We start from the raw sequence: 25,274 nt of genomic DNA on the forward strand, positions 1-25,274 counted from the left end.
GCCTGTAACCATCCAGCAGGGCACTCCAATCACAGGACTAAGCCCATAGTTTCACTTACACCAGTGATACCAAATCTCTGGGATTGGGCCAAAGGCTTGTGACAGTCTTGTTCCTCATGCTGTGTGCCTTACTATAGAAACATTTCAGCCATGGTGCTTTGCAGCCAACCAACCTGAAAGACATGGAGGGATCCCATTCATTTTCTCAAGTCCTTGCACACCATGCCATCACTCCTCACTGGCAAGCCTGGTTTTGTCCCTTTCCTCCTTCCAAGCTAGTTTAAATTTCTGTCAATGAGCCCTGCTGGCTCCTGTGCTAGAGCTCTTTTCCCCCTCTGAGATAGATGCATTTCATGAGGTGTCAATAGAGCAGGTGTTCAATAGATCATCTCATGGTAAAAAAACTGAAATTTTCTTGCTTATACCAGCCTTGGAGCCATGTGTTGGCCTGGTGGATCTGCCTATTCCTGTCAATATTACTCCTTGTTACCAAAAGGATTATGGAAATCACTGTCTGCTTCTGATCCTTCAGCCTTCAACTCAAGGCCCGGCAGTCTGTTTTGATTGTCCTTGGAATTCTCTTTGATTTTTCATCACTGCTGGCTTGAACAACCAATAGTGGATAGTAATCAGAGGCCCTTACTAGATTGAGCAGTAATTTCTCTTATTCATGCCCCTGGGAGCCAGCAGAATGCCGCATGAGTTGGATCTGGTCTGCATATCAAGGCCTCCCTCATCTCCCTCCCCTTAGAGGGAGTCTTCTATTACTGCTACCCTTCTTTTCCTGTTAACAGAGGAGGTCTTCATGCAGGATACAGGAGGTGTTGCTTTAGGAGGCCCCTCTGTCCCAGTAGGACCTTCTCCCACCTCATCGTCTGACCTTGTTCCAGCACCTCATACCTGTTGTAGAAGGTTCAGTCTTACTTTTTTTCAGAAGGAGGAGGAACCTCCTCCCAGGATGTGGAGTGACCTGCTTCCAGCCTTCATCTTGAGCAGACCCTTGACTAAAAGACCCTTGACACTACAATGGAGGTGTGAGACTCCTGAGAGTCTTGATACTGTGGCATCTCTGTAAATAACCTCTCTTGTGCTTGTTCACTTCAATACCACATAGCCTCTTCACTTCCTCCTGAAGCCCATTCACCTGGCAACAGCTCCTCAACCACAGCACACCTGCAAAAGCACTGCCTTGCAGGGAGGCATCAGGCACTCTGTGACCTGCACAGCTGCCTCTGCCCTCAGCACCGTCCAGAGGCTTCTGGCACAGCCGGTGCAGTGATGCAGCAGCTGCAGGGGAGTGAGCTCCACGCCGTGTCCTCCATGACTGGGGAAGCTTCCACTCGTACACAGGTACAGCTGGGACTGAAGGGATCTTTTTGTGCTCTTCTTCACCAGGCATGGAGGCTGCTTGCCTCTGCTGGCAGACCTCGGACAGCCCAGGGTAATGGGCAGACTCCCATCACGTGTGAGGAGGTTGCTGACAAAGAGGACTGGGCTTTTTGTTAATGTGCATGCTGCACGAGACAGACAGTGGTCATTGATTGAAGTGGGGAGGTTCTGGCTGAGTAAACCAGGATTGTTGATGATGAAGGTAAGAGGTATTTGAGCATGTTATGCAAAAAGGCTGTAAAATCTGTCCTTGGAAGTTTCTGGAATCTACTGAATAGACTCCTACTCCTGCATCTCCATCAAGCAGGGAGCTGGGGAAGAGATCTATGAAGGTCCTCACCCATCTGAACAGTTCTATAATTCCATAATTCAAGGTATTTACATGTTTAGTATTATGTGAAGATACTGGGGGGCACCTTACAAAGTTCATGCTTGGCAAAATTTGTCTGGAGCCAGCAGTCGAGGGAGGTGATTCTACTGCTCTACTCTGCTGTGAGATCCTGCCTGGAGTACTGCCCCCAGGTCTGTGGCCCTCAGCATCGGAAGAGCATGGACCTGTTGGAGCAGGATCAGAGGAGGCCACAAAGATGCTCAGAGGGCTGGAGAGCCTCTGCTGTGGAGACAAACTGAGAGTTGCGTCTGTTGAGTCCAGAGAAGGCTCCAGAAAGACCTCGGGACACCGTCCAGTACTTAAAGGGGCTACAAGAGAACTGGAGAGGGACTTTTTACAAGGGCCTGCAGTGACAGCACAAGGGACAGTGGCTTTAAACTGACAAATAGTAGATTTAGATTAGATATTAGGAATAAATTATTTATTTTGCGGGTGATAATGCACTGGAATAGGTTGCCCAAAGAAGTGCTTTGGAAGTGCTCAAGATCAGGCTGGATGGGGCCCTGGGCATCCTGTTTTAATGCAAGATATGCCTGCAGGGGGTTGGAACTGAATCATCTTTAAAGTCCCTTTCAACCCAAACCATTCTTTGGTTCCCTAGGACATGATCATGAGCCACCTGCCAAGCTTGACTCTATTTTATGGTGAAATCAAAGTAGGTTTTAGAAGTAGGGTTTTTTTTTTTTACAGTATGACATAAAATGATATTGCATTATTTCCTCCTGATTCTCTTCAGTATCCAAAACAAAAAAAAGTGGCAAGAGTGCAGAGGCAGGAAAGAGTAAAGCATTTATCTTCATTAGTCTTCTATAATGAGTTGTGTGGAGAAAAGAGATTAAGGAAAATTAATGCTTTCCTACTGAGTTTAACACTTCAGCTTTCTCCCAAGCTTTTATAGACTCATTTGAAATACTGGAGGAGATGGCAACAATTCTGGTCTTTCGTTCAAATCAGTACTTAGTATTTATTCTAATCTACCCCTAATCTATCTTCATCAAGTACAATGAAGATGTGTTCCTGACTGTATAATTATTATAAGCATATTTGCATGGTGGAGAATTAATTCTGAATAAACAATTACTGAAGCCCTTGTATGGATGCACTTATTTTTGCAGTGATCCTACTAAGGTCTCAAAACTATCATATTCTTTGTTCTTTAAATACAGAGTTTACTGTAGTGGCTACCTGTAGAGAAGATTGCAGTGCTGATGTTACATTTTTGAGTTTGACTGCTTGAGTTGCTGGCCATTTTGGTCTGCAGTGCATTGCATAATGCTGCATTAAAGTAAATGCAACCTGTCTAGCTACATAAATTCAAGCTGCAGGGAAACACAGAATGAGAAATTGCTTCTCATATATGTAAACCAGAGGCATAAAATCTGAGAAGTATTCAATGTGGGTATATCATTCTCAGAAGTATGTAGTTTCTAGAATGTGCATTTTAAGTTACAGCCAAACACATGAAGCATACTTCTCCCTCATTTGCTAAGGCTATTATATGTGTAGTGTAATTAAAATTCTGATGTAGAAAATGTGGTTGACATTTCTGCTTTTGCTGTTTGGAATAGAAAGCAACTAAAAAATGATAGTATGGCTGTGGTTCTGGCAGCAAGGGATTCTGTGATTCCCCTCCACAACAAATCTTAGCAAGCTGTGTAAAACTGCTTTTTGTTGCTTGGTTTTATTTTTTTTTCCCTTTAATTTTAAGATGAGCTTTGCTTTTTAAATTTGAAAATACAGAGAATTATTTGATTTATGTCATGTTTTATTGTTTGATTTTTAGCTATTAAAAGTACGGTCTTGTTTTTTCATAAGGTAAGGAAGAAATATCAAGCATGCAATTGTAAGGTGTTCAGATTGCTTTTTTTTTCCTTTTAATCCAGCAAGCAACTGACTGTTTAAAGCATCAGGGAAATGGGGCATAGGAAGGTTTTTCATCTGCAGTTTCTGCAGTCTAATAGTTCTTCATTCTTTCCAAGGCTGTGCAGAATTTGTAACAGGATAGAGAAAAACTTGATTTGTGCACATAGAATTGAAGAGGAAGTTGGTTCTCCTCACTATCCCTCCTTTATCATCATACTTCATAGTTAATTTATCAGTAGTGATTTTTAACATAATGTCTGTTTACATTAAACACAGAATAGTTTAGTGTCAGATGGTAAGAGGGAAATCTCTTACTTCAGGAGGGAAAAAACATTAAGAACCAGGTTTAGGCCAAGCAAATAAACTGTATTTCACTTACACATCTTAAAAATCAGCACAGGTTTAGTATCTGTGCTGGTAAAATTAGCAGTAGCATCTTAGAGTACCAAAAGCTGCTCCAGCCTTAAATACAAGAACTGCAACTTTTGGTTTTGTATAATATGACTCTTCTAGCAAGTGAGTGGAAAGTAGTTTTCTTCATGCTTCAGTAATGAAATACATATTTCCCAGTGTGCAGTGACAGATAATTAAAGAGATTGATTTTTTTCTTTTTTTATTACCATGCTGAAGACATTAAATAAGAATTAGGGGAAAAGGTCAAATGTTATAAATTTATTTTGGGACATATATATTGCAACCTCTGTGGAAGCTTTTGAAAATTCTGGCAAAGATCAATACACTTCCAATAAAACCTTTAAACTTGCATAAAACAATATTTTAAACATTATATATATATATTTATATATATTCTTAATTAAAGGGTTAATTTTAGCAGGATTTTCTTTTTTTTTTTTTTTAATATACTGCATTCCTCTGACATAGCTCTTTCCAGATTGAAGGGATGCAAATGAGGTAAGAATTAAGGCAAACCTAAAAGGCATGCAAATGAAGTACATTTATATCCACTGACAATACAAGCACGTGTGGATCAGACTTGGGAGCCAAGATGCTCTTCCTTTCTGTCTGTCCAGTACTACTTTACAGCAGAATGGTGACATGATTTATAATAAACAGTTAACATTACCATGGGAATTCAGTGTCACTAACATTACTCAGTCTAGGAGACACAGAGCTAGCATCAGTAAAACATGAACAATAAATAATATAATTCACTGCAGCACAGGCCTGCTGCACAGGATTCAGAGGAAGAGGGTTGTTATGAAATGACATTGCACACATCACGTTGTGGCAGTTTATTTTTATAATATATACTTTTAAAATTCTTTAGCAAATGACATTCTCATGCACACAAGTGTTTCAAACACAAGAAGCAAGTCCATTTATAGGTAGTCCAAGCAAATTTTTGTGTGTGTGGAAATAGCTGCAAACTGAATGGAACATTAAACTTCTGTGCAGTCTATGACGCATCGTACACAAGCTCATTTTTGAATGTCACACTGCAGGAGTAATACAATGGACGGATCACTCTTTGCAGCTTCTTTGAACTCATCCAGTGTGATCTGATCGTCTTTGTTCTTATCCATCTTACTGAAGATCTTGTCTACCCGTTGCTCAGGCGTCAGACCATCCTCATTCATTTTCATCATTATCACAGTGCCCACCATTTTGTAGATGGCCTTTGGAAAGAAACCAAATGGAAAATTCAACATGAAATTCAATCTAATTTTTTGATGTAATCAAATTCTGGAAATATGTTCTAACAATAAAATGATTGCAAGTTTCTCTAAAGATTGTTTTTGTTTTTTTTTTTTTGCTTTTCTTTCTTAGTATCCAAAGTCCAGAGACTTAAAACAGGGTAGAATATATTTTACTTTCTTTAGATGTAGATTTATTTTGATGGTTACATTTTGCATCCCAGAATGAATTTCTTTAGGTTCCTGTTTCACAATGTAAAATTCTTGTAACTAACTCTCTGGACCAATTGTTTAGTTGAAATATTTCACATAAATTCTGAATAATTAGTTTTGGAAGTCAACACCCTTAAATAGGTTTTTGTATGTACTTGTGGGCACAATCTGGTATTAACTGCTGTGGCAAGTTGCCAGCAGATGATGAAGGTGGTAAACTTTATCCTTCCTCTTAAAAGTTGTGGTCATCTTAGAGCCCATCTGTGAGAGCTCACTTAAAATAGTGTGTTGTTATCCCTGTAAATTTTTGCAATCATCTGAAGTTAATCTATAGTCAGGCTTCAGCTACTTGAGCTACAGTTCAGTAATTTCATGGGTGTCAAGTGACTGAGATGAGCTTTGTAAATCCTGTGCTGTTCTTGTGATTAATCCATTCATGAGGGAAGTAAAATCTCAGGATATTTAAAAGCTTATATGCACATATGTACTCTCTGTAATTTTCCAAGATTACATCTATTAACAAACATGTTGGTGTGCTTGTACTACTTGGGCACCAGTCAGTGCAGGATTAATGTGTGTAATGAGCATTTAATGTACCATACAGCCTCTGGCGAGCCTAAAATCTAAAGTCTGTGTGAACAGGGAGTCAAATTTTATTAATGCTGTGACATTTTTGAGTGTCATATTGATCTCACCTCTATAATTTCCAGCATTTCCACTCTTGTAATTTTACCATCACCATCCAAGTCGTACATGTTGAAGGCCCAGTTCAGCTTTTGCTCAAAACTGCCTCTTGAGGTGATGGACAGGGCACAAATGAACTCTCTGAAGTCGATGGTCCCATCTCCGTTTTTATCAAAGGTTCGGAAGGCATGCTGGGCAAACTTAGAAGCATCTCCATATGGAAAGAACTGCAAAATAAAATAATATATAGACCTGTGTTAACATAAAGGAGAGAGCTGTATACGTGACTGCAAAACATCAAAGTGAGGCATTTATGAAGAGAGGCTGGTGAGCTTTGTGGGAAACTGAGGATCTGCAGTGTAAGGTTCCCTAACAGTTACACTGGAATGATTATTAAAATCTTATATCGACAAAAATCACTCAGGTTTCCACAAGCTAAATACAAATATATATAATGCTACTTTAAAGCTAAATTAACTAGATGAATCTTAAAATGAAGTTGAGTGTAATTGGCAGATTTGTGTAGTATTCTCTGACTATGAAATAAAGAAGCCAGGGTGCATTCTAAGAGAATTTTAACCAGCCCTTGACATGTTGCAACCAAGTATATGTGTGGGATTGTTGTTATATAACTTCATCCACATGTAACATAAAAAACCCACATGAACATATGTTCCTTTCTGCAAACCAGCATTCAAGTACACAAGATGAAAACAGATTCAAACAATACAGTGCAATGCTTTTTATGTTTAATATCCTAATATACTTCAGTGAACACTGTAATTGACTGTAGCTTAACAGAATATTTTAAATTACCATAACATGTAGGCTTTCAGCTGATATATTTGCCCCTCAGGAAGTGTCTGGTTTAAGACATTTGAGCAGGTAGTTGTTTTTTCTGTGAGCCCAACTCAAGAAAACACACCACTAAAGAAAGGGAGTTTTAAACCAATGCTGAAGTCCTATTGCAGTGCACAGACCATACAAAAACAATGCTTGTTATTATATTCCCAGCACAATTTCAAGGAGGTGTTCCTGCTCCTAAAATATAAACATGCATTACTCCCCATATGAGAGTCATCTTATTTTCTTCTTTTTAAAATTCCAGTTATTATTAAGTACTGCATTCATAATGTAAGCTTGAAGGAAAGTCTTCAGCGGCAGCTGAAGTGGAATTGCATTTTACAATTTTCCATTTCCCCATCCAGAGCTGTGTCTTGCCTTAAAAATCCAAAACTCAGAGCTCAGCCAGCTGCTTGCACTATGTGGCCATGTGGATCATGTCAGGAGCCACTGCTGTGTTGCCACATGGGTCCCAACCTGAAAGTTTCCTTTCAACTTTCTGTTTTCCCTCCTGAAAAACTGCCTGTACTCAACCCAAGCCCTATTTCTGTTTTGATCATCAAACTGATGGAGGGGTCAAGGTGCTGCTGCAGATCCTTCTGTACTTTCTGCTTTCTGGCCATTAAAAATTATCAAGATTGGGCTCACCAACAGATACAAAGATATTTGGGTTCTCTGATACAACTTAGGATTTCAGTGGCTGCAGTTACCAGACTTGGCTCAATTGCATTCCTAGTGACAACCTCAACCTTGTGTCAAAGCAAGGAGTGCTCCCTCCATGGGAAGGCTCCTTGGGCTCACAGCCTGGCATTCAGGGTCAAAACAAAATTTGCAAATGTTACCCAAAACAGGTTCCTCACTGCTTCCTCTCATCCATGACCCAGTTCCCCTCCAATTCCTGTTCCAGCTCTGGATGCTAACATAGGTGACATTTAATTTTATGTGTATGCGTAGAATGTGCACTTCTCCAGTCCTCTGCTGAGAGGTTAAGAAATGGCTCTCATGGCCTGTGTTCCACCATGAATTCCACGTCCCCCATCTTTTTTTGAGTGTCTGCTGGCTGTTCAAAGCTGAAAGGACAAATCTTTTGCTTTTTAAATCTGTGCTGATGAGTATCCTGTGACATATACAGAACAAACAAAACACTTCAAAATTTTACAGTCTTTCTAAGTATTTTTGCTCTGAGCTGACTGCTGCTGAGGATGCTGCCTAATCTCTGTTCCTGTGACTGTCACTCTACAGTCTCAATAAAAGAAAGGTAACTACATGGAGGGAACTGAGACTGTTCTTGTCACTACCCAGAAAACCAAAATACAGAAATGATGCAAACATACTGGTGAGACCAAAGAACGAAAGTACAATGAAAAAGCATGCCTACACAAAAGGTGAAGAACTGTCAGACACCCAAAAATATGTAAGATCCAAGAAAAAAGAGGGGAATTAGGTTGGGTCAGTGGCTGGAGATCCTGAAAACCATTTTTAAGTTGTTCTGGAACATATTTTTCAGTCTCCACTGGAGAAGAATCAGGAAGCTGTGCCTACCTCTTTGCTGGTCAAACCATTAGCCTCATGTAGCAGATAGAAAAATATCCTTCTAATTTTTTATCACGGACAAGACCATGCTTTTTTTCTTTTTTGAGGTGAAGAAGACAGTGGCACTGCTCAGCTAAGTCTTGGCCTTTACAGCATCATATGGAACTGTTACTTTTTTAAAATTCCTTTTCCTATTTATCTTCCTGTAGGGAGTAAATGCAGTAAAATGTCCTTTAGGGACTTAAGGCACTTTTCTCCAGTCTGTACCTGCTGGTTTGTATTATTTTTAGCTCAGAACAACCCAAAAACATTGTCAAAACTTGTTTAAAAACCTACTTGAAGATTTCCATTGGCCTGTTTTGAAACTATTCATAAATAAGACATGAAGTAAAGAAAACTAAAACAATTACAGAGCAAAAGATGCCAGCTCTGGTAAAACATTTTTTTTTTTACTATTAAAATACAGTGGGGCCTTTAGCAAAGTACAAAGGCAGAGGCTTTAACTACTCTCAGAGCAGCCTGAGCCAAGTGGCAGGAGACAAGGATCTCTGAAAGACAAACACCAAATTTTTGTCAGAGGGAATATGAGGAAGGCGGTTTAGTCTGCCTCTCACATGAGCTCAGTGAATACTTCAGAACAAAAGTAAAGAAACACAACTGGGATTTTCAGATACAGCTTCAGCTCTCAGTGTTCCATGCAATGCCTTGATCAATCTCCACATGAAAGCAACGAGTTCCCTTCTACTGCAATTGCCACTGCAAAGGGCACTCCATGCACCAGCATTGTCTCCTGATTTACCCTTTTTGTCCAAAAATCAAGACAAACTCCACCACCCAGTTCCATGGGTGACCCAACACTGTTCAGTCCTTTGTTTCTACTTCTCTAGACTCATCTAGAGAAACGCCTCCCTCCTCTAGAGAAAGATGTTCCTGCCCATCCCAGGAGATTGGAACTAGATGATCTTTCAACCCAAACCATTCCAGGATTCATCTCTTGCTTCATCTGTGTACTTTTTAACCAGTTAGATCAACATGCTGGGGTGTGAACAAAGTGTTATCTCTACAGTCAACTGCCAATTAAGAAAAGTAAAAGGAAAATTTAAAAAATTCCCTTAATCTGCTTTGGAATTTTGAGGATGTTCTTGCAGATTCTTAGCTCCCACTGTGTTTCTAGATACCTTTCTGGTGTGTAGGGGCATTCAATCAGTCCTGGAATCAGAATATCTAGCAAATAGCACCTACAAATTGTACATAACTCTTGGGGAAACTGATCAAATATCAGGAAATATTTATCTGCTTGGCTGCAAGTGCTTTAGCCTCTTTGAAGTGATGCTGTTCACAGGTAACCCAGTGATCAATTATTCAGACCATCTTTGTGAGGGAATTATTGCAAAAGCATGAAGCATATGCTAAAGCATATGACTAAAATTTTAGCATGTGGCTGAAAAAAAATTTTAGCATGGCTAAAGAAAAAAAAAAACCAACAAAATCGACTTCTCCAAATTTCACAGTTATAGGGAGGGGTTAGGAAAAAAAGGTCTCTCCATCCTAGAGTAGAGTGAATCTATAGACTGGCCTGAGTAGTATTTTGTCTTTTTCCACATGATGTTTTATCATGGGATATTGGGATGCATTTCTATTAAAAGGGAAATTCTGCTATAATATAGAGAAAACTAGAATTACAGTAGTGTACAGAAAGCAGGGCACTCTGCCTACACATGCCCTGGTGACAGCTCTGTCACTGATGTAAGGTCACAGCTTCCAGAGCTGGTGGGAGCTGCAGCACAGAACAGGAGGTGGGAAAGCAGGACATGGCACAGAGCTGCTGTATCCCAGGCTTGGAGAGGATGGAAGAAGCAGCTGCTGATTCCCCTGTCAGAGGAGATGGGGCTCATCATGGGGCAGATCTGGGGCTCAGCACTAGCAGCTCTGCTGAGAGCTGAAGCAGAGTAGGGGAATGAGGGGGCACAGCCAGTGCCAGGAGCAGAACAAGCATTGTCAAGGGCCAGTATGTAAAAACAAGTGAAGCTGTTGGCTCTCATGGGAAAAACCTTAAATATTGGATCCTGTAGGAAGGAGAAACCTACCCTTCTTATCTACTTTATTAGTGTTTTATTTTGTAAGTCTGCTAGGCATCCACGTTAACTTTGTAAGTGAAGAACATGAGCACTTTGAGAATCAGAAAGTTTGGCTGCTTTTGGAAGCTCAGATATGTGTTTTTTAATAGCAAACCTCTTAAAGTTGAACCCAGATGCTGATAGCTGCTGGTCTAGCCTGGTCTGACAGATCCTCAGAACAGAGGTCATTGGGGAGGATGCCTGTCATGATGGGGAGCAGGTTTCTCCTCACTAATTTTCCAAGAAGATGAAGTTCTGGATTTCTGCCAGCAGCACAACATGGGAGTTGATAAGAAAAAAGAATTCGCCTTAGCTGTCTCCTTTAGGGAAAAAAAATAAATTGAAATTTACTACAATGCACTGTACTTTTGCACTTCTGTTAAGACACCTGAAGGGGAAGAGGTATCCAGGACCTGTTGGGAAGGCTGTGCCACGCTGGTATCAGGGTGACCTGCAGGGCTGCAGCCTGTCCCCGCCACCACCTCTTTTTAAAATGAAAACTGATGCAACAAGGACAGAACTAGGCCAGCACAAAAAGACACAGCCACACATCTGTCCTTGTTCTGGAAGAGATCTGACTGCTGCACTCTCCAGCACATCTGTAGTGTAAGGTAGAAATATCCCACCTAAGGCAGAAATATCCTATACATCTGGCTTCAGCCTGCCAGAGGATCCCAAAGAGAAGGGACCATCCACAGCTGTGGGTCTGTAGTTCTAGCAGCAGCTAAACCATGGCACTGAGCCTCTGGAGAAGATAATCTTGTGGACCACCAAAGAATCTAAATCTAAATTTAACTGTCTCTTTAGATCCAGGACTCAGTTCTCCATGTGTAAATCGGTGAGCTGTCCCCACCTCAGAGGTGCACTGGGAGGATAAATACAAAAAAAGATTTGTGATGATTTCAGATGCTGCAGCAGTGGAAGTCACAGAGCTGGCAAGAACTGGGGAGAGCTGCCAAACCTCATGGATGTTTGCTCCTGTCTCTGCTCAGTAGCTTTAGTGCTGTGAGCACGTGTACACGCAGACACATGGGGAGGTTTGTAAACAGCTTTTAGTTCTTTACATAAGGAAGAAGTATTTAGATACTTCTTAGCATGAGTATTAGATAGTATTAGTATTTAATATTTAGAGACAAAACATGTAACTTTTTCTGTTGGTTCACCTGCAAAATTCCCAACTTGTACCGGCTGAAGTGGGATCAGCAAAGAGTTTGTGTCTCACCTAGACCTCAAAGATTGTGCCTAGCCCTTGCATTATGGTTAAGGACTAAGCTGCTCTGTCTTGCAGGTCTTTTAAACACCATAGAAATGCTCATTTGAAGAATACAAAGAAATATTTGAGAATTTAGGAGCTGACCATGAATTACCAATAGCAGTTCCTTTCAGTTGTGTAAGACATGAGTTAAGAGACCAGAGAATAAGCACAAACCACAGGCTAAGATAAAACTCTAAATAGCTGGAATATAGCAAGAGATTGGAGGAAGATGGATGGAAAAAGAGGAGCCATGCTTCTTCTTCACAAACACTCATCTGGCAGGGTCTACCTCCATAAAAACATTAAACACGAAAAGTTAATCTTTATATTCACATTTGTGGGGAATTAGTCATTAACTAGCAGGAAATGAATCGATTTTCAATCCCAAATTTCTCTGATTAAATTTGGACAATAAGGAACTTAATTGAGCTGTGGTAGTGCTATAGGTCAATACACTAGCAGCTCAGCTATTACTCAGTGCTAATAAAAAAAAATCTTCAGGGAGAATTCTCATCAAAACAATTAGTATTGCTAGTGCTTAACACCACAACTACCACTGATTAAATGTTATTTCTCTTTGATCTTCCTTAACTGAGCATCAGCACTGAAACACTATTTATTTTAAGTTTGGCACAGTCTTCCACTACCCCAAGGTCAGAGACAGAACAGGGTTATCAGGATCCTGCTGTATTGTGGTTCTCTCCTGGCCTAATTACAGCTTCAGTTTTCTTGACACCATGTTATCTCTCCAGGAATCTGGGAACATACCAAATGGAGGATACACTGAGACATAGCCTTTTTTTCCCTCCTTTTATTTCTTCCCCAGTAAAGATCATCTGACTTCATTTCTGAAAGAGACTTTTTTTCCCCAGTGAATTTTAGTTCCCAAGGTTCAGAGTATTAACTTGAATGCTATGCCTGCTGTGTTGTGAAGTCCTTAGTGCAAATTTCCCAAAAGAACAGGGCTATAGAAGCACAAGTAAGTGCCACTTCCAGCCAAAAAGGGATTTGAAACACGAGTCACTGAAGTCTGAGACAACCATCTCATGAATATACAGATGGAACTACAGAAAAAAATACGTGTGCCTGAAATATCTGACTGTCTCATATACTTATGTAATGTGTCCTCCTAAAATTCCTCTACATATGGAGTTGTTATAGCCTTGTGTTGCAGAAAGGAAACTGCAGAGAGAGAAGGAAAATGGCTGTAGCTGGGCCTATCAGAGAACTGATACTTCCCAAAAGGGAGAAGAGGTAAGGGAATGGAATGGACCCCAAAAGGGGAGAGTTGGATGGCAGCAAAAGCAGCAATAGTTGACATAATACAGAAGAGACAGGCGGGGAACAACTTGGTGTGATCATTTTTTTCCCTGTTGTGCCTAAGCACATCTTATTGACTTTTATTTTCAGTATGGAGTTTGAAAGCAATCCAGCAATTCACAGAGGAGCTGTACTGAAATGAAGTTTTGAATCATTTAAAATCAGGCCTGCATTTTTAACTACTGCAAGGTCTGTTTCAAAGCTTTTCTTCTGCAACGAAGTTGAGAGCAGATAGGTTTTCAGGTAGCCATGCAAAAATTCTGTACAACATGACCTATGAGATTCATCCTTCTGTAACCCTTCCAATTCTGTTCTTATGAAGACTAATAATAATAAAAAAAGACTCTTTTACCACAGGGAAGTTTTAAGAAGACAACTTTCCAAGATAATGTATTTTTGTCTATATCTATCCTTCTCAAATAGCATAAACACTTTCAAAGGTCAAGGCCAAGACTTATAAGCCCAACAGGATATAAAAACCTTGAACAAGGAATCATGCATCTATACCTATATATATACCTAGAGAATCTATATGTGTATATCTATAGAAACATACATCAAGGAGATGGACTAAATCAGTTTTTGTTTAGAAATTGGACAATACTGTTGAATTCACTGATGTTTAAGAAAACCCACTTTTATTTACATGAAGTGCTGTGCACATGTGCAGTTCCACAGGGATAACTGTTATTATTGCTGTTATTGACAGTCACAGTATCTAGGAATCTTGGTTGAGCAGCATTTGGAAAACATCTAAAGCTCAACATGCAAGAAAGAGGAAAATACAGTGCAAGGAGGCTGGAAGCTATTTATTTGTGACTTGAAAGGATTGTCACAAGGGTGGGAAAGCAGACAGGAATGGTACAGCCCATTGTGTAACCTCCTGGTAATTAAGAAGCTGCACAGGCAGGCCTGGAATAAACCACAGGTATTCAAGCCATGACAGCTCTCAGGTACACTTGGCTTTAGCCTCCCAGACCAGCTGCCCTGAGGGGAAGATGTTTTGAACAAAGACTTTCAAAGGATGTCAGGAATCATAAAAAGGAGCATCACATTCTTTTTTCCTTGTCTAAAATGGTGCAAGAAGGGAAAATCTTCATAATATACAGTTTATTTTTTCTATCATATGTGTTCTTTTCTTTCTGTAGAAAGAGATGTAGAACACCTCTCTGTGGGCCATACAGGTAACTGCTTTCACATAGAGATGCCACCTCCCTGAACATGCTGTTGCTGTGCAGGTCCTGGCTGTGCTCAGCCAATGGAGACAACATGTAGGTATGGATACCAGTGATGCTCAGTACTAGATGATCCCCAAAAGTGTCTCTTTTTTAGGGAACAGTCTGGCTAAAGAAGACAGTGTCATGCCACAGAGTAGAGTTCCTCCCAGATTTCATCCCAATCAACTCCAATCAGCTCTTGGGGGTTGCAGATTTTTGTGATATTCCATGAACTGGATCTTCAGAGAGGGAAAATTACCCACAGATTCTGTTTCCTCAATAACTTTGTACCAGGGTAACTTTGCATTATCAGCTTCCAATGGGTTTCTATGGGTTTATGCACTCTTCCAGGTATCAGACATGTTCACAGGGGCTTCTTTTGGGGATATCCATAAACCTATTACTATGAACTAGAACAAGATGCTTGTTGACTTAGAGCATGGCAAATGAGAGGCAAGATTGCCTCCTCTCCTGCATTTGCCTGCTGATGTAACCTTAAATCCTTCAGTGCATGGTAACTTTGAATTTCAGTTCCTTTTTCCCATTATTAAATTAACACTGATGCAAAAAAAAATATGAATAGAGTAACCTTCTCTATTATAGAAAAGTCAACCAGCTACCTGCCACTTGGTTCCTTAAAGATCTTATTTATACACTTAGTCTACAAAAAATGAGCACTAGAATGCAGTAAGACCATAAAAATTATCCTTTTCTAAAAAGTGAGAAGGACTATACTCACAAAAAAGGCATCAATATGCATGCTTAAAAGAAAGCTACTATCTATTCTTCCAACACCAGGATATCTCATTGCATGCACTATTTGACATCATTACAGTGCCCAAAGTTTCAATACCATAACTGGGAGTCATCTGTAAGGAAAACACAACAAAAAGCACTTAAGCAATACACTTCCCCAGTGTTGATTCTTTGCTGCTTTATTTATTACAGAAGCTTAGTGTAGCTACGAGTTTTCCTCTGGATTAAGCTTCGGTCTGTGCACCAGACCAGCTGAAGGTTTCTGCATCTCTTCAGTTGTGCATAAAATTCTAAGCCTAACAAATGTAAAACCAGCATCTTCACTGGAGTGATGAATGAAATTTCTTTTCAAAATTAGATCTATATGAATTTTCCCCATCTTTTCACAAAAAATATCTAAAAACCTGGAAGTCCAACTAAATAAAATTGCAAGTAGCAAAATACAAAATCTATTTATAAACATGGCAAAGCATAACTAGAGGATGTATCATAATCAATGTTTCCCATTAACAAACATTACCTCAAAAATGCTCAAAAAGGTAGAATGATGGAATTTGAACTGCCCAGCACTATAATTATAGTAACTATCTCACACTGGGGAATAACTTTTACTTTTCCATGCTGATTAATGAATATGAGTAATAGATTTGTGCTCCTCCGCCCCCTCCAACTATTCTGGTAAACATATTAAATAAATCAGATTTTAGCATTTCATGAATACACAACAACAGCTACTCAGTCCTTAGCAAGCACACAAGAGCACAATAACAACAATAATGGCAAAAAAAGAGTTTGGTATGGGGGTGAGAACTCAAAGGAAGTTTGATTAGTCATATGTGCCTTCAGAGGAGTTCATTCTCCTATCTTGTGAGGGCAGCACACTGTATTATCCTTAATATTCTCACACCCCAGAGTCAATGAAGATGACTAAAAAGCTGTATAGACATTAATGGTTGAACAATAAACAGTGTAATCACGGCCAACCTATTATGCTACCAACTGCTTTCCAAAAGGATTCTGGTTTATGCTTGCCAGAGGGAGCCTCCCAGGAACACTGTTCCTGGTGAAGCCAGTTCCCAAAGCATCCTTTCAAAGTTCACAGCTGGGGGATGCAGCCCAGCTCCTGACATCCACGAGTTCTTTCATATCTCCTCTGAGAGCTGACTGCATATGGAGCTCTCTAGAGACAAGCTGTTTCTAGAGGCACAGTAGCAATGTATATTTTACACTTACGGACTCCCATTTCATACCAGATGTAATTAAGGATAAAATATAATGAGTTTATTCTAGAAAGGTGTTAAATTCTCAAACAAATGAAAAATATCAAAACCAAAGTCACAAGAAGATGAGAATAAAGTGAAAAAGCATTCTCACAATTCACAGAGGTAAGAGGTAGGCCTTTTGTTCAGCAGGGACAAAATTTCCTCCTCTATTGCATTTCCTCAAAACATTCCTATCTTAGAATCTTCTTGATGATCAAAGGATTTTAGAGGTCAAAGACTCTAAACATTTAATAACCCATTTGTAAGAGGCATTCAATGAACAACCACTCTCTTATGGCAGCTGTCTCTAGATTGCAATGAGTTTCACAGAGGCACCATGTGACATCTTATTTAAAAATATATGACAGAGCTGGCATTTGAACTGCTCTAGAGTTCATGTTCTTACAAAACCTGGGCAACCTCCTCCTTCTTACAGCATGAGATCTTTATGAAGAGGTGGCAACATCTTTATAACTAAAGTTACAATCAGATTTCCTCAAAAAGAAATCTCAAAATTCTTTGCATCTTTCCTCAGTGACATCCAAACACCTAAAGGTGAAATATGCCCAGGAAATGACCTTCTACAAAGCAGCCAGTCTCTGAGGAAGTAACAAATACTGTCTGAACAAGAAACATAGGAGAATTTAGTCTAGTTCCTGTTAAAAAATAAGAGAGAAGAAATTTGAAATATGGACAGGACACGTCTAAAGAAAACAATAGCCTACCAAGATAATGGGTGACAATTCTTTTCAGTGCTGTCAAAAAACAGACTAATGTGCCAGGCTGGGGTCTAGGGTCCAGCTAGAAATCACAACCCTGTCATTTCTTGCTGCACCTGGGATGGAGCCCAGAGAATACCTAAATCTGGCAGGACAGATTTAGCAGCATCATCTGCTATGACCCTGGGAACAGACACTGCATGAGAAAAAAGGCAAAATCCTAAACCACAGCTCCAGAGCTCTCAAATTCAACATTTTAAGCACTCACCCAAGAAGACACCATTAGCAGTTAGGAACAGTATTTTAATTCTATGAAATCTATGAATGTCAGAGACTGCTTTCTGAGGTAGCTCTGCTCTTCCTTTCATACAGGAGCCTGCAGCACCTCCAACAGCTCAGTCTCTCCTGTTAGAATGTCAGCACGCTGCCAGCTCTTTGGAAGCTCCCAGAGCTGAATATTTTCACAGAAGTCTGCCAGCTGGAAAATCCTTGTGTCAAGGTTTTGGCTCTCATCATTTGGGAAACAGTGAGCATATACTCAAAGCAAGCACTGAAAAAGGTAGCTTTCTTACAGCTGTCCAGATTATTCATGAAGAAAATTGTCTAAATTCAATCTAAATAAAGCCCCGATGGCAGAGAGAGAACGTCTCAAATTTAATCACTTCTACCTGCAGTCAGCATCAATACTTTATCCAGTCCTACCCTAAAAAATGTTTATATTTGGCTTCTCATTCAGTACATTTTGGACACCCTCTCAGCTGTGGAAAAGTCCTGGTATCCAACTAGTGCCACAGGACCTACACATCTTATCTAGGAATATACCCTCTTTTATTCCAGTAGCACTGCTCACCAAAAAAATATTTTTGTGAGCTGATGTGTTTAAGTGGTTTGTTGGCCCATTTAGCCCAACAAACACCAGTTCAATGCTCATTGCTCAATGGAGAGAGACGCTGCCTCTTAGTGGGGTGATAAATCCCAAGGTGGGTTATAAACCCCAACGTAGGCATGACCCAGATCCCATTCCAGGTGAGAACTTTGTGATTTCTTAGGGTTATGAAGATTTGCATGACCATAGGCTTAACACATCTCAGTGAAGAGTAAGATTTTAATTCTCAACTGAAATATAAAGTGGTGTTTCCTCATTCTGTCCTAAACTGATGATGTACCTATAGTTCTTCCAGATTTACCAATGAACAAGACAGTTCTGTTGCACATCCAGTAACATGCATAAATATCAGCAATCTACAACCAGCTATTTCATGTGCTGATCTGAAATTGCAGGGAGAGAGAGGGATGGTGTGGTGCTGAAGCTTGAGTACAATGCAAATTTGAGGCCACAGCATCATGCATTTGAGACCTGTCAAGAAGCTGAAATACAAGTGAAGCTGTCACAGCGATACAATGACAGCACAGCTCAGCATGCTCATGAAGGGAATAAAATCCAGGATGACTGCAGAGTCAAGGGGGGAAAAAAAGCTGTTTTTTTCCTACTCTGTGTACATAAATAGGAAGGATCTGGTTGTGCTGTCCTGTGAGCACACCGAGATGTCAATCTAAAGCAACAACTAACCTGAGCTATAATTATAGAGTGGCAGAATATGTTGACTTTTCAACTGAAATGTATCCTTGGCTGTTTCTCTTGCAGCAGAGCTGTATTTTCACAAGAGGGCAATGTACATTTTCTAGTCACAGCAAACCAGTTTGTGCTTTTCCCCTGACAGATATCAACATTCCCATTGTCTCCAGAGAGACAACAATCTGTAGATGTAGCCAGCGATACCAATTTGTGAGATGTGTACTTAATAACAGGTTTTCAATTTAAAAAAAGAACTGTTTTCACACCTACAGAACTCTGAGTGATCCCAAAGTGCTTTGCTGGCATCAATCTAATCCCACTACATATGCACATGGGTGGACACCAGAGAACCTGCAAAGCCAAGCAACAAAACAAATGAGCTCATGGGATCACACATAAATAAGCCATCTACCAGCTTTTATACCTGACCTGTCACTTTACTATTTTTTGGATCCATCTGCTTGGACTATCAGGTGAAAACAGCATGGAATTTAAGCAGGCTTTGTGAAAACTCAAATTCCCAGATAAAGGCTCATCCTGCAGTTGCAGACTGAGTCCCCAGTGAGGCACAGCCTGTGTGACATGTACCAGGAGCACCAGGGAGGCTGCCCGAGCACTGCAGTCAAACAGCACATCAACAATATGCCCAGGACTGATGCCAGAAGGTGCAAAGCTCCTGGTTTCAGTGCAAATCAGTTACACAACATTCAGACATCAGTTACACAACTTCCAGACATCGGGAGGAGCCACCTGCCATTCACACTGCATGCTGTGGAAGCACGTAACTCTCCCCAGGAAGATTACTGAGGAGTCCAGACAAAACTACAAGAAACAGCATTTTTTTGAATCTGGATATTGGAAACAATTATCACATCTGAATCATCTAGAGCTCTCAAGCCACAAAAGCAAATAGCACTCTACTGAGAGGGAAGGCAAATTTCTGGCTGCTCTAAAAAGCCCAGGAATTACAGTTTCCATGTAAAGCAGGTGAGGTCTTGGTTTTCAAATACATTGGATCATGAATCTGATCTTCTTCCAAATTCTCAGTGGAAGGTTGGTTTTTGCTTTTAGGCATAACAAATGCCAAGGCCAACTGATGAGCTAAGATGAGGCATTTATGTCTGTGTTGTGCTTCTGGACAAGTCTCAACCACTTACTTAGTCATTTACATTTGAATACGGTGCCATTCATTGCTTTCCATTGCACTGTTTGATGCCAGGTTTTCAGCCTTACTTAAAGACTGTCTGAAGGTGAGGGAGAGTACGAAGTGTGAAGGACCTTCCAGGAGCTCCCACACTGGGAGTCAATTCCATACTGTCTCAGCATGTGATGCTGCTCAACACTTGTGGGCTGCTAAAAGCTAGGCAGCATCCCAAGAAGCTTCAGGGAATTGGCAGAGCTCTGGGGCCCTGCAAATAGCGACCATTTTCACTGGAAACATTAATGACACTGGAAGGAAGGTGTTTGTTTCCATGATGTTTCTTGCATCAAAATCCTGTGAGCATGTCCTTTCTCGCCTGAAGGCGGATGCAAGGAGGCTGCAGCACTGCTGTACTTTCAAAAGCCCCTGCCACCATCATCTCTTTTCAGTTTAACTTGAAAAGATAAAAGCAATTTAATCTTTCCTGCCTTCAACTTGAAGGTTTTGTTCTAAATATATTTTGACAGCAAAAATAAAGACAAAGTTTTAATAGAACTAACTGAACCACAAACTGAATTATGTATTTCCATTTCAGGAGACAATCTTGCTGCTAATAACATCACTCTCCTTCCAAAAGCATGCATGACAAAATTCAAAGCATTTCTCTGCTCCTTCACGGCGTCTGGTGTCTGGCAGCAGCTATCAGCACAGAGGGCTGCCTGTCACACACGTGTGTGTCCTGTGTCACACGCATGTGTGTCATGTGCCACACGCGTGTGTGTCATGTGTCACACGCTTTGTCCAAGAGCTGGAACCACCTCAACTGCTCAACCAGTCTGTCTGGAAAATGTGTGTGCTAGAGGATTGAAACGCAGGCTGAACCCTGGCAACATCCCTGCTTGGATCTCTGCCTAGAACCTTTATTTCTTCAGCATTCTCTGGAAACGTAGCAGCTGCAGGCTTTCTGCAGGACCCCACACCAGCAATCTTCCCCCTGAATGGAAGCACATGGCAAGGCAGGTCTAAACTATACTGACAGCCTGCAGCATTTTAATTTTTCAACAGTGGATTCTTTATTTGGTTCTCATCTCACAGAAACAATAGCAGTCAAGCAGCGTACTAAACTAGGGTCAAATCCTGAATAGATGCCTTGCTCATAGATTTGTTCTTAATTAGCCAAACTCCCTCTGAAGTCAACAAAAGTGCCAATCAAACAAAGACACATTTTATTTTGTGACCACAAGGAAAGGGATTGAAAGAATTTACATCGGCTGCTAAGCATATGCTCTAATGACCACCACTGGATTATTAGAAGTGACCTAGATCTAGAAAGCTTTGATCTTCTTACTCCTGCTGTATTATCCAGTTTCTGGATCTCTTAAGGCCAACCAGAATGAATAAAAATTAGGATGGATAGAAACTCTCTGATCCAAGAAACAGGACCATGAAATATCGATCCCAGACATTTCACTGACTAAAGCAGGCAGACACCAGTAAATGTGATTAATAAGAGCAAGCCAGGAAACAGCATTACATTTCAAAGAAGTCTAGGGGTGAATAGCTTGAGGAAATGAGATACAAAGTCTTTCAGATGTAGGTCACCCGTTTTAATCCAGCTCTGCTCATAGCAAGCTCCAGTCATTAATATCTGACTGCTGCCTGGCAGCCACATGGAATGAGATGGTGGTCTTTGTTTAATTGCTAGTGGTATCTGCAAAATATAACATATCAACAGAACTGCAATGCTGTAAAAAGTCTAAGCAGGGAGGTCAAGGACTGATTGGGCTTTGACAGAGGATCTCTACCCCCTTACCAAAAAGCTTCATTTCTGATTAGTGTCAACCTGATATATCTCAAGGCTAATAAATATTTGTGGGTGAACAGAAGATAAAGAGAGCAAAAAACAGTTCAAAGAGAGCTGTGGTAATTCTGCTGCCTTGAGCTCAGACCAGGGGCCAGCTCCCCAGCTGGTGGTTCCACTGAAGTGCCACCACAAGTAAACAAATAAATTATGTAGAAATGTATTGAGGTAGAATAGCCCCAGGTGAGAACTTTCCCAGTTTCCAGGATAATTCTACACAGTACTCTCCAGACTGCTACCCATCAGGCTGGAAGGTAACCACCACTAGATGGTGGTGGTGGATGCCACACACAGGGCACCTGGCACTTCTTGGTTGGCTTTCTCACAAGAAAACTTGGCCACACTGTGGAAACCTCCACTGTGCTGTAAGTCAAACATTATCCTCGATCCCACTCCAAGCAAGAACCAAGTGCTTTAACTTGCTACAGGCTGTTGTATCACTGTCAAAAGCTCCATAATGGAAAGTAAAAACTTTGGAAAAATGTCATACCAGTGTGAAACAACAAAACACTGCAGAACATTGACAAAAGCAAAAATGAGAATTTGGGAGTTTCTCTAGATTTCATTTTAGATAATCACACTCTGCCCCATCATGGGTCAGCTGGCTTCATCAAATTTAGCTCCATAATTGGCAGTGGAAACCTTTTTGCTTCCTCTCTTATGGAATTTACATGTTCTGCTGCTCTTCCTTCAAGCAATGTAATTAAAAAGCCTACTTAGCATAATTAATTTGCAAACAGGTTGGATGAAATGGGACTGTATCCCAAAGGCTTTTTCAGCATTAAGTAGAGCTACTTCTTCAAGTACACTTTAATCTAGAGTCTCCTGTACATAAATTTCTTGCATTTTGCATTTTAAAAGCTCTTCATTTTAAAAGGTGCTACAACTGGCACTCAGTTCTGACCTGTGCTGCTGATATGGACCCAGATTATTACAGAGCTCACCCTGCAAACCACGTCCCCACAGCATCCAGGCCCTGAGCAGAGGGAGGGAGGCTGTGCTGCCAAGAGCTCCTCCATGGTGAAGAGGTTTTTTTTCTCAAAACAACTTATCTTCCTCAAAAATCCCCTCTCCAACCTGATATGAAACAGCAATATGACATTTTAGATGTTAATGGGAATATTAAAATCAGTCCTGCACAGGCAACCAGAGGAATACTGAGGGAACAGGGAGGGAGGAAAACCTTCCCAGAGGGAGCAGTTGAGACCTCTGCTCCTGTGCCACTGCTCTGAGCAGCAGCCCTCATTCCCAACCCAGAGCTGATCTGCTGCCTGCACCAAGACTTGGTATTGCTCCTCCTTCATCTCTAGACTTTATTTTAGGTTGGGGTTTTTGTTTTGGTTTGTTTTTGTTGTTGTTTTTTTTGTTGTTTTCTTTTGGGTTTTATTTTGTTGTTTTTTAACTGAGAACCTGTCCCCTTCACTCTACAACAGAGAGGTTTCAGCTCCCTCCCATGATAAACTCATTTCCAAAGAGTGATAATAAATCAATAATTTATGGCATTAACAGCTTAACTCTAGAGACTTTTAATTCCAATACAATTGCCAGTAGCTGGTAACAGAAGGCAAATGGAAAGCCCTAACCCCCCAAACCTCATTTAAAGCTTCTCATCCCAGATTAAAAACAAAGAAGATTATTTCAGTGATCTAACCTGAGAAAAGATCATTTGGGTAGTTTGACAAAGAGGCAAATACACTTGTGATGTAATGGACAAATAATGTGACAGTAATGGACAAGTGATGCAGTAAACAGTCCAGTCTCCTTCATCACAATCTTTCAACCACTTGAACTTACATGGATACTAACAGAGCTGGTCTGTCAGTGCAAAGAATAAACATTATTCTCTGCTAATAAAAACCGAGGTTGTAGTGAACCTATTAAACTCAGCTGTCACACAACAAAAGTCATTTAGCAAGCTCATGGTTTCTAGTGATTATTGATATTACTGACCAATATTTATGCCCTAATTGTATGGCTTTTATAAGCAGTTATTTTCTAATACAAGCTATACAGTTCATCAAGTAGTGATGAGTGATGCTGCTCAAGATATCACCAATGGAGAACACGGGGAGAGAAGTCACTGGACTTCATCTGTTGCTTCATGTCTGGAAGCAATGAACAAGCATGATGCTGTCTGAGGCACTGAATTGGTCATTCCTCAGATATCAGACATGAATCCCAAGTAAATGTCAATCTAAGGATGCTTATAAAACATGCAGACATTTGAGCAAAAGCAGTTATATTAAAAGAGCTACTGCCTTTATTAATGAAGACCTCTTTCAGACATAATCACTGTATCACAGCACTGCAGAGTTACAGGATACAACTGAAAAGCCATGAAAATAGTTTGCAGGGCATACCTGAAGCCTTGAATTACAAACTTATAATAGACATGAAGGTTTAGCAAGATCTGTATGTAAGGCTACTAACCATAACCTATTATGGTTTAAGCAATAAATTTTAAATCATAATGATAAGACAAAAATAATGTAATACTTTTTATCTTGTTTTAAATTATTAATAGAATGGGAGAGAAACAAGTACTTGATTGCTTCCATAAGATTCATAATCTTAATTGGTTAATATCAAATTCTTTATTGAAATCGTTAATAATTTAGTTTCATTATTAAATACGATATTGAACAAGTTATTAAGCTTGCTAACAGGGGAAAGATAACCTCTTGAGCACCAGGCTCAGAGAAACTCATCATTGCATCTCACAACTGAGTGCCCATGTGAATTATCTGATACATCAGAAGGTTGCAAGCATGCACACACAGCTCAGTCACATCGTCTTCATTTTCTTAAGAAAGGAGACAGCAAATATGGCCCAGGCTGATTTGACAGACCAACTCCAGGCCCAGCCAGTGCCCTTGGCCAGCAGCTCTGACCTAGCACGGCCCAGCACGGCTGCCTTTGCCCAGCAGAACAGGGAAGAGGCCGAGGGCCAAAATCACACTAATACCAAGTGTCAAGGGGACCTTAATGGAGCGTAGAAAACCACGTTGAAGCAATACTTTCCAGTGGTGCTAAGATTGCATCTCAGCCCCCAGGATGCTTCAAGGCACTACTTTATGTGCTCTAGAGGCAACAGAGACACCCCTTTTGTGGAAGGGTTTGATTTTGCTGTGGTGCCCTGCTCCAGGAAGAGCTCTCCACCCTAAGAATCAAAAACTGAAAGCACAGCCATCTTCAGCACAGGTCATAGGATGCCATGATTCCTGGGAGTGCTCTTAGATGTAACCCTCCTGCTCCCCGCACATTTTTCATTGGAAAATCAGCTCCTTCCTGAAAATTTTGGCTCAGGTGACTAAGCTGACCCCCTCTCATTGAGTAGGCATCTAGAAACACACCTTGTTTGATGAAAAAATGAAAATATATTTCCCCTTGAATTTGTCCAGTTAGGTTAATTGTACAGTTTTTATTTCTTTAACATCTCCATTGTACTGGTACACCCAGGATCTCCTGTGGACATGCTG

General features: G+C 40.5%; 1 protein-coding gene across 3 annotated transcripts in view; it reads right to left on the reverse strand.

Moving 5' to 3' along the window:
* Nucleotides 1–4,881: 4,881 nt before the first annotated feature.
* Nucleotides 4,882–25,274, reverse strand: part of VSNL1 (visinin like 1) — an 82,769-nt gene continuing 62,376 nt past the window's right edge. For all 3 annotated transcript variants that reach the window (XM_021525370.4, XM_021525372.4, XM_021525371.4), the window contains exons 3-4: nucleotides 6,207–6,422; nucleotides 4,882–5,280 (exon numbers count right to left, since the gene is read on the reverse strand). In XM_021525370.4, coding sequence (XP_021381045.1) covers nucleotides 5,083–5,280; nucleotides 6,207–6,422 — 414 coding nt within the window. In that variant the 3' untranslated portion in view covers nucleotides 4,882–5,082. The remainder of the gene's footprint in view (nucleotides 5,281–6,206; nucleotides 6,423–25,274) is intronic.

The sequence above is a fragment of the Lonchura striata genome, chromosome 3 (genome assembly GCF_050655825.1).
Source record: "Lonchura striata isolate lonStrDom1 chromosome 3, ASM5065582v1, whole genome shotgun sequence".
Taxonomy (NCBI): Eukaryota; Metazoa; Chordata; class Aves; order Passeriformes; family Estrildidae; genus Lonchura; species Lonchura striata.